The 10,584-nt window shown below is 44.7% G+C and overlaps 1 protein-coding gene across 1 annotated transcript in view; it reads left to right on the forward strand.

Moving 5' to 3' along the window:
* Positions 1 to 10,584, forward strand: part of PATJ (PATJ, crumbs cell polarity complex component) — a 379,729-nt gene that overhangs the window by 212,696 nt on the left and 156,449 nt on the right. Inside the window, exon 26 of the mRNA XM_023515102.1 lies at positions 10,443 to 10,576. Within this exon, the coding sequence (XP_023370870.1) occupies positions 10,443 to 10,576 (134 nt within the window). The remainder of the gene's footprint in view (positions 1 to 10,442; positions 10,577 to 10,584) is intronic.

The raw sequence follows: 10,584 nt of genomic DNA on the forward strand, positions 1-10,584 counted from the left end.
CCGCCCTGCATACTGCGTGGGGCTCTCATGGTGCAGGGGCGCTCTCAGGTTGAACTCGCCTCTTTGCACTGGAAGCCTCCCTTTGGCTGGAGCACTTCTCATGCTCAGGTCTTAGGCCCATGGACCCAGCTTTTGCCGGTAGCAGGTGCCTGAATGAGGGAGGGGCGGTGGGCTGGAGGGGCTTTGAGAGGAGGTCTTGTCTCCCCGGCAGCAGTCCTGGGGCAGAGGGAGTGGGCTGTCTTTTTCCAAACTCTCTTTCCTCATCTGGAGCAGAGAGGTGGGAGTGCCCTTGGGAGGGGCTTGCTCAGTGGGGAGATGGCAGGTGAGAGGGGCAGGTTCCCAGGGGGGAAACTCGGGGTGGAGGTGGGGGAAGGAAGTGTCCATTCTTTGCTTCCTGGAGTACCCAGCCAGAGCCGAGCTGAGGCACCTGGGCAGAGGCTGTCAGAGATTCTAGAAACATCTTCCCTCCACCCTTGCCTTTCAACGTGGTGGCTCTCAGGAACTGTCGTCTGTCTCATCTGCCTGAGGCGGAGGTGGTGTCCAGGCGAGCCTCATACCTGTGCCGGGGCTCTGGCTGGCTGGCCCCTCCCGCAGACTCTACCAGAAAGTCTCAGCAGCCTTGGTGGTGTGATGGTGACAGGACACAGGCACGCTGGAGTCCTCTGTGGGAACAGATGGTCCACACAACACCTGGTGCCTTCTGCAGCCAGACGCACCTTCATTCCCACCAGGACCCTGCCAGGGGTGGTGCCCCACAATCCACGAGGCCCTCAGGGGAATGCGGGTGGCTCCAGAGGAGAAAGTCCAGGAGGGACAGAGCCCCCTGTTGCAAGAGTCAGATTCTTTTGTGGAACATTGCCATTTCCAGCCCTGGCTGTCTGTCTGTAAAGCACTGAGGCCCCCAGGCCACCGCCCCTGAACCAGAGCCCTGGCCCCTCTGGTGCACACAGCCTTACCCACCACCCCACAGTGTGGTCAGCTGTCCGTGGGCTTTCCGCCTGCTCGTGGGTCTGGTCATTGTTACAGCACGTACAGTGCTGTCTGCAGAGGTGACACGTGGGGAAATGGCACATTACCAGTGGAGAGGTAGGGTTTTTATTTAACCAGACCTTTAGTAGTATTACCAATCTGGCTCAATTAAGGTGATCTGGTTTTGTAATTACTATTATTTTTGTGGGACAATCTTTAATTTTCTAAAGATAGCACTAACATCAGCTTGTTAGCCACCGTGCCGTCCCCACCTCAGCCTGACCGGATGACGTGACTACCACTTCCTGGGCCCCTGGGGCACGTTCCTTGGCTGGTCACTTCCCCTCTTTGAGGTCCAGATGAGGCTCCTGTGGCTGAGGAGTGAAGATGCTGCAAAGCCAGGCTCCCGCTCCACCGAGTCCAGCATCTCTGGGAAGTTGGTCTGCAGGGACACTCCACCTGTGGGGGGCTTGTGTCAGCTACTGCTCTCCTCACCCTGGAAGTATGCAGTCTCCCAGGGAAGATGGCTCCACACCCCTGGTTTTCCAAATCACGGCATTCCCTGAGGATTCCAGGCTGGTGGTTGGTGGCAGAGTGCCGGAGATGACCTCTAGGCCCCCTCCCTGCAGGGCACCCCTGGGGTCCTGCCAGAATGTTCGGCTAGTGGGTCATCAGCTGATGTTCCCATCACAGAATTGGGGCACATGTGACCTAGTCCCCATCCACACAGGTGTGTCATGTAAACATGTATGTGCTGTACAGAGCTGCATGTGGAGAGAGCCGCACACCCTCACACTGGGAGGCGTGAAGCGGTTACCAATGTTTTGTATTTATTTTTAATCAAGACTTTCCCCCTTGTTTTCCTATAAATTTGCTTCATGTAAGCAAGTGCATAAGGACTCCACATTTGGTGAAATCAAGTTCAGATGAATATCTCAAGGCAAGGAGGTGCGTCTATTTTAAGATGCTTTGGAGCAGACAGCTCCCACCACTCCTGCCTAGCAAGGCCTTAGGGGGACGCGTAGCTAATACTTTAGAGAAGACGACAGACCCACAAAGAATAAAGACAAGAGAAAATGTCTAAAGCATCAGGAAAGGTTAAAAAATCTATTTTTGTACAAATATATTTGTATCCCTCATGTGTACTTGGGTATGGTGGGGGGAGGGCTGGGGTGTGTTCATTTCTGCTTCTAGAGATTGAGGTGAAGATGCCGGACGAGGGGACTGTGAGGAGAGGCTCTCGTGGGGAGTCGAGGCTTTGTATGAAAGCGCTGCCCCTGTGGGTAGTTCTTTGAGACAGGAGGGTGGGCCTGAGGCTATCAAGGGTGTCCTTCCCCTTTCCAGTAATGTTAAAACCTCCCTCTTCTGTCCTCTCCATTACCGGCTGGCCTTCCTGCCACTGCTTGACTGTGAAATTACTTCCCTGCGTAACTGTTCTCTTTAACATCAGCGCACAGATGCCAGGGTCTGGCATTGTTACAACTGTGGAAAAGAAACAAAGTGAGAAAAATGTGAGAGGAGAAACAAAGTATGAGCGTTTAAAAATACATCGCCATTTAGTTCTTAAAAAAAAAAAACTACGAGGTGGTTTCGGCCGAGGTCTGATTGGTCTTTGCACAAAGATCCAGTTGTTGGGACCATGAGGATCAATGGGGAAGAAGGGAATCTTTAACAGGACGGACAGCCATCTCTTCAGAAGAGAAGCTGCCTCAAAGGAGGGCCTTGTGCCTTGGGACACGTCATGGGGGAGATGAATCCGGGTGAATTTGCAGAATCTCAGCTCCTCTTTCTTGCAGAAAATCCACCATTTCTGAGAAACAACTCAAAAGGTTGACTAGTTGAGGGAAAAGATTATGAAAATCATATAGGGATAGTTGAAGCATGTTCGTAGAGCTGGTGACATCTTTGCGGGCAATCAGGCAGAAGTGTGGGGTAGGACAGAGGGCGTGATGATCTAACGTGACAGTGGGGACTCAGCAAGGCCTGTTTGTTCATTCTCCTGGGCCTCCCTGTGGGAGTTTCTTTCTCTCTGGGTAGAAGTCTAGACACCTGTTACTAAGGATCTGCGAGGCAGAGGCCCAGGAGTGACCTTCCTTGACCTTATGACCTGCTTCAGGGAAGGACAGGAGAGGGATTCTAGTTCTGTGGCCTACTCAGGACAGACAGGCAGGGAAGGTCAGAAAAGACCTTCCTCTTTCTATGGTTTTATCAACTTCCTTTGACATGAAATGTGGCCACGGTGCACATTTAGGGGTATTGTATTCTGAACCCTGACCGTGGCAATACATCTAAGCCTGACAAATAATCTAAGGAGACTAGGAGCCAGGGTTTCTGCTCCCCTAAGGGAACTTACTATTTAATATTCTGCCAGTCTCAGAGACAGCTGCTGTGTGATGAACAGATGATGGTGGGTGTGGTCAGGCCTGACTTGAACACTGGTGAGATTGGCCAGGTGTGGTGGTTCATGCCTGTAATCTCAACACTCGGGGAGGCCGAGGTAGGTGCATCCCCAGAGCTCAGGCATTCAAGACCAGCCTGAGCAAGAGCCCATCTCTACTAAAAATAGAAAGACTAATCAGGTGTTGTGGCTGACGCTTGTAGTCCCAGCTACTTGGGAGTCTGAGGCAGGAGCATCACTTGAACCCCAGAGTTTGAGACCAGCCTGAGCAAGAGCCAGATCCTTTAGTCTCTACTAAAAATATACAAATTAGCCAGGCCCTGCAGGGGGCGCCTGTAGACCCAGCTACTCGGGAGGCTGAGGCAGGAGGATGCCTTGAGCCCAGGAGTTTGAGATTGCTGTGCACTAGGCTGAGGCCATGGTACTCTGCTGGGGCAACATGATGAGGCTGTCTCAAAAAAAAAAGAGAGAGAGAGAGAGTCTGAGGGTGAGTGTAGGGGCTTTAAAAGAAGATAACTTTATATGATTTCTTATATGATTTTTGTTTCAGCTAAATTAAAATTCTGTAATTCTATGATATAGTGAAAACACAGCTAGGAGTCTAAATAAAAACCACAGAGGAACTCAAATTCCAAGGCCTAACAACGTGAACGGCAGAGACCCAGCAGAAGCGTGTGTCCCTGAGCCCAGGCACCTCTGCTCTCTCTCACTCTTCCTGTTTCATGATGCCCAGGGAAAAGGCTAAATTATAAACCTTTTTGCTTTTCACGTTTCTTCAGTTTAATGGAGTGAGTTTTAAAAAGCAATGTCTACATAGTAATTTTTTTTTTTAGTAGCACTAATGGATTTGGCTATTTTTATTTATTTATTTTGAAACAGTCTCCCTCTGTCACCCTCGGTAGAGTGTCATGGTGTCACAGCTCACAGCAACCTCAAACTCTTGGGCTCAAGCCATCCTCCTGTCTCAGCCTCCTGAGTAGCTGGGGCTACAGAAGTGCACCACTGCGCCTGGCTGATTTTGTTAATTTTGAATACGAATCTAAAGAGGAAAGTTATACTTCCTTTAACTAAAAGAACGCATTGTCTTTGGGGAAGAAAAGTTTTGCGTGTCTAAAGCTTTAGGTCTCAGATCACTTATGTCATGGTGTTTGGGGCAGGGTGGGAACAGCATGGCCTGGGAATTGAGGAGGAGCTGAGGATCACTCATTCTTGCTTTCCCTGGGTCTAGATGGAGCGTTTAATGGAGGCCAGCACTGTTGTGGGAACAACAGACAGCCGTGAGCTAGATGGACAAGGAGCCCCACTCGGAGTTTATCCTCTAGGAGAGAGAAGCAGAAAACAGTATCTAAAAACAGACCTTCAGGTAGTACGTGAAGGCCCACATATGTCAATTCCTAGCCGAGCAGCCTCTATCCCTGTTATCTGACCTGTCAGCTTGTCTCCCACTCTGGAAAATAGATGGTAACTCTTACCTAATAAGATGGGCTTCACAGGAAAGAAGAAAATTTGTTGAAAGTTTTTAACATAGTGTCCACACTTACCGTGTCCCCTCTACAGTGCCGATCCAGTCTCAGAACTATGTGAGCCTGTTCCATAAGGTTCCAGGGGCTTTTTGTTCTTTGGGGGTTTTTTGGGTTTGTTTATTTGTTTGTTTCTCTAAGCTTATTCTGTTGAGTTTGTCCCATTCTCCCACAAAAGATAAAAAAGCCTGGGAGATAGTAATACCATGTCTCTATAAAAAACAGAAAAATTATCCAGGCACCTATTGATTTTTAGTAGAAATGGGGTGTCTTTGCTCAGGCTGATCTAGAACTCCTGAGCTCAGTCGGTCCTCCCACCTTGGCCATCCAGAGTGCTGAGATTATTGGTGGGAGCTGCCATGCCAAGCCTCATATCTCGTTTTAATCGGCATTTCCGTATATAATCACAAACAAATCTAAGCATTTCTTCACTTGTCTGTCAGCTTTTTGAGTTGATTGATAAGTTTTGGCCAGATTTCTATTGGGGTGACCATCTTTTTGTATTTATTTATACAAGTTCTCTGTATGTTAATTTTTCTTGGGCTTAAATTACTACTAATATCTTCTTGTGTTATGTTTTCTGTTTATATATTTTAAGTTATAAAGTACCCATCTATTTTGCTAGCTGTTTTAGTTTTAATCTTAAATAGGTATGTTTTATCAGGACAGCGCCTGTAGCTCAGTGGGCAGGGTGCTGGCCACATATACCCAGGCTGGCAGGTTCAAACCCGGCCCAGGCCAGCTAAACAACAATGACAACTGCAACAAAAACAAAAAAGAATAGCCAGGCATTGTGGCAGGTGCCAGTAGTCGCAGCTACTTGGGAGGCTGAGGCAAGAGAATTGCTTAAGGCCACAAGTTTGAGGTTGCTGTGAGCTGTGATGCCACGGCACTCTACCGAGGGTGACATAATGAAATTCTGTCTGGAAAAAAGAAAAAAAAAATAGAGTGGCGCCTGTGGCTCAAGGAGTAGGACGCCGGCCCCATATACTAAGAGTGGTAGGTTCAAACCCGTCCTGGCTAAAAACTGCAAAAAAAGCAAAATATGCTTTTCTCTACTATTAACATAATTTTTCAGCTTTCTCCTTTAGTTTATTAATGTGGTAATTTTCTTTGTAAATTTTTCTGATGTTTAAGTATCCTTGCATTCCTGAGATACACCCTTATTTGTATAATATTCTTAGTTTCAATCATATGAAACTCTTATCTTTTTTAGGTCACAAATGGCCGAATATTAGCTCTGTTATAGAGGTCAAACTTAATATTTTTGATATACTCTTGAATTAAATTAGCCTTTTAAATTTTTGTCCAAAGAGCTTTCTATTATGCAACATTAAGCAAAATTATTTAAAAGTCAGTAAATTTTTATTCAGGGAACTGGACATTATGATTCCTTCCACTGACCATCAGGGTCATCTTGGTTCTTCTAAAGCTAGAGTCAAGATTCATTTTCAAACAAGCCCTTTTAAAAAGAACTTATGCTTAATCTACACTTGTCCTGTCAGCCCACAATCCTTTTATTTTGGCTTCTGTCTCTGGTTGAATATGGATGAAAACTTGAAAAATTCCCCACCAAGAATCTTCAGGATCTAATTACTTCAAGCAGTTCACTTTAGCATCATTTTTAGAGTAGAGGGATCAGCCTGGTTCTTGGTCTGACCCCTCTCTAAACACAGATGTGTTCAGATCGTATCCATTCTTCAGCTGTCACACTCAGGAACAGTACGGAGCTGTGGGACACGCAGATAGGCAAGGAAGAAGGGAAAACTATTACTTGGCCTTTTGTATAGTTCCTTCCGCAGATCTCCCCGTCTCATGAGGAGGGCAGAAACCACAGAGTTTACCCCAGGAGAAGGGCGGCAGCCGTAGTAACTCCGCTGGGATAGACTTCAACAAATTAGCTTTTAATGAAAAAGGTTTTTACATCTCTGATCTTACGTTAAATAAGACTTTAATCTTTTGTGGATTTGTCTTTGTTTGATTTGGGGATCAGAGTCAGGATTTTACCAGCCTCAAAACACGAGGTGAATAGTTTTTCTTAAATGTTTTTCCGTCACAAGAATGAAAAAGTATTTATATACTCAATACTAATATTAGACCAGTAGACAAACAACTACACTCTCACACCGGAGAAAAACAATTACATTTGTCCAGGCTGGTCGTGAACTCCTGCCTCAAGCAATCTTCCTGCCTCAGCTCCCAAAGGGGGGATCCTGGGAGCGAGGGGAGGACAGGGAGGGTTTGATGTGCTACCATCCAGCCGGCACAATGTAGGGGTACGTGGCACCACTCCTGGTCGAAGGGCTCAGCCACCACTTGGACTTTACCTAACAAATGCAAACAATTTAAACTAATTGTATTCTTACATCAACCTGAAATGAAAAATATATATTTAATAATAAAAAATAAATGTTTTTTCATGTTCAAGAATAACTTACTTGAAATATTATAGAATTAAAATGTAAAACTATCAAGCACTGAGTTTGTTATCAAAAAGAACATTTTTTTACCATCAGTTCAATGTATTGAATATTTACTAATCCAGTGCAGATTTACATTTATTCTTGAACTAAATATGATGGTTTTTGTTTTGTTTATTTTAGGGTTTTTTGAGGGGGGGCGGGCAAGGCATTGCCTTTTGAGATGGGGTCTCATTCTGTGGCCCAGGCTGGAGTATAGTGGTGTGACCATAGCTCACTGTATACTCAAGCTTTGGGGCCCAAACAGTTCTCTTGCCTCAGTCCCCCGAGTAGGTGAAACACACTACAGGTGCATTCCACTGCCTCTGGCTAAATCTTTTTAATTTATAATAGTGACAGAATCTCACTATGTTGTCCAGGCTGGCCTTGAACTCCTAGCCTCAAGCAAACTTCCTGCCTCAGCCTCCCCAAATGCTGGGATTACAGGCACGAAGCAACTTGCCCAGACAAATATGTACTTTTTAAATTTTTTTGAGAAATGAATCTACATCATATAGTTTTTATAATGTGCCAACATATAGTTCATATTGATAAACCATCTATAATAATTTTCATTAAAAAAAAATCTATTTGGGGCTCAGCGCCTGTAGCTCAGTGAGTAGGGCGCCAACCAAATATACCGAGGCTGGCAGGTTTGAATCCAGCCCAGGCCTGTCAAACAACAATGACAACTACAACCAAAAAGTAGCTGGGTGTTATGGCAGGTGCCTGTAGTCCCAGCTACTTGGGAGGCTGAGGCAAGAGAATCACTTAAGCCCAAGAGTTTGAGGTTGCTGTGAGCTGTGATGCCACGGCACTTTACCCAGGACGGCATATTAAGACTCTGTCTCAAAAAAAAAAAAAAAATCTATTTGCAGTTATTCCCCTTTTTCAGTTCTGTAATTTATTTGCATCATCTATTTTTTTCTTGTTCACTTTTTGCAGCGTCTATCTCATCAATGTTTTCTAAGAACTAGGTTTTAATTTCATTGACCCTCACATGGCGTTTTTCTTTGGTGTATATTGATCGCTGTATTTGTCTGTGGTGAGAGTTCCGTCATCACTAGGAGATACCTTTAGTTTTGATATTTTCTCTGTTCTTGTCTCTTTGCTGTATAGTTACTTTTCCAATTCTGGAGTATAACACTAAACTTACTATTTTTAAACTTATTTTCTGGTGAATTGCTCAAAATTATAAATATACTTCTAAGTTCTGTTTTAACTGCATCTCTCGAGTTTGATATTTAAAATTATAATTTTTATTCAGTTATAAATGCTATGTTTCTTAAGTTCCTTTGTCAATCTTAAAGTTTTTACTCATATTTTTATTTCTAAATACATGGAGTTTTCAGAGTTATCTTTTTACTAAATTATGGTTTTGGTTTTATTGCACTGTGTTCTGATAACACAGCTTGTGTGATGATGATTCTTTGAAAATCATTCAGGTTTCTTTTATGGCCTGATACAGTCTGTGTCTGTACTTGTTTTGTGTTTTCTCAAAAATGTGTATTTTTGGTCCGTTGTAGACATCTCTTATACCTCCTGTGCTAGGCTGGTTGTCTGGTCAGAGTCCTGGATGTCTTTTTTTCCTTAATTTCACCCGCGGCTTCAGTTGACTACCTAGAAAATGTTGTTCGTTATGTTACAAGTTCTTCATTTTATTGTATTTTGCTATATATGGTCTTTATTATTACTAATAATAAGGTGGTAGGTGAAAGTTCTTTAAGATTCTCGTCAAGATCTCTACAAAGCAGACAGATTTACTCCTTTCTAAAATAAGTCTCCACCTGTGCTCCATTCTTTTAATGTAAATTTATGCCTAAAGTCATTTTTACAAGTTTAAATTTACTCACTTAAAGCAGTGTTTGCTAAGTCTCAGTGGTCTAGACTGTCTTCCTCCCTCCTGACCTTAAGACTTAAAACTTTCTTTCTTTCTTTCTTTTTTTTTTTTTTTTGGAGACAGCCTCAAACTGTCGCCCAGGGTAGAGTGCTGCAGCGTCACAACTCACAGCAAACTCCAACTCCTGGGCTCAAGCGATTCTCCCGCCTCCACCTCCCAAGTAGCTGGGACTACAGGCGCCCACCACAACGCCTGGCTATTTTTTGGTTGCAGCCATCATTGTTATTTAGTGGGCCCAGGCTGGATTCGAACCCACCAGCTCAGGTGTATGTGGCTGGTGATTTAGCCGTTTGAGCCACAGGCGCTGAGCTGAGACTTAAACTTTCAATGTGTAAGATACCCTACTACGGGCAGCAAACATAATATAAGCCAAGCGTAGGCTGAGCATCAAGAGTTCCAAGATGGTCACAGTCTATTAATTCATTCTTCAGTGCTTCAGCCATGGCCCTGGGCGTGAAGCCCTTGAGTTCTGGCAGTGCCCCTGGCCTGACCTGGTGCTGTGTGGGTCACAGGACGTGCATACAGCCGTGTGGTCGGCCGTGTGATCCTCACACTGATTTCCTCATGTGCTTCACTGCACAGAATCAATAACAGTGAAACTTAGCCAACCATACCCTAAGACAGGTAGCAAGGTGAGACAGAAGGTGCGGTAAAAGTCCTTTAAGTCCTTAACCTAGGCTGGGCACAATAGCTCACACCTGTAATCCTAACACTCTGGAAGGCTAAGGTGGGTGGATAGCTTGAGCTCAGGAGTTTGAGGTCAGCCTGAGCAAGAGTGAGACCTTGTCCCTACTAAAAGTAGAAAAACTAGCTGGATGCCATTGTGGCAGGTGCCTGTAGTCCCAGCTACTTGGGAACCTGGGGCAAGAGGATTGGCTTGAGCCCAAGAGTTTGAGGTTATTGTGAACTATGATGCCATGGCACTCTATCCAGGGGGACAGAGTCAGACTCTGTCTCAAAAAATAGTAATTCCCTTAACCTGTATTTTATTTAATTGTCCCAACATCCCTGAAATGTGACTAGGTACTCGTTCCAGCCTGGATAACATAGTGAGACCCCATCTCTTAAAAAAGATAGTAGGATTAAAAATAAAAGGAACCATTGTAGAAGAATCACATTAAAGATGGGGAAATCCTGACATCTTTGTTAATAAAGATGCAACAACTCCGTTTAATATTTTTAAATTTTTTTAATAGAAAAAATCAGGCAAAGATATGCGGATCTGCCTGGAGAACTGCACATTATTGAACTTGAAAAGGATAAGAATGGCCTTGGACTCAGCCTTGCTGGCAACAAAGACAGATCTCGAATGAGCATATTTGTGGTGGGAATCAACCC

Source organism: Otolemur garnettii, unplaced genomic scaffold, assembly GCF_000181295.1.
Source record: "Otolemur garnettii isolate 467f Iridium unplaced genomic scaffold, OtoGar3 scaffold00066, whole genome shotgun sequence".
Taxonomy (NCBI): Eukaryota; Metazoa; Chordata; class Mammalia; order Primates; family Galagidae; genus Otolemur; species Otolemur garnettii.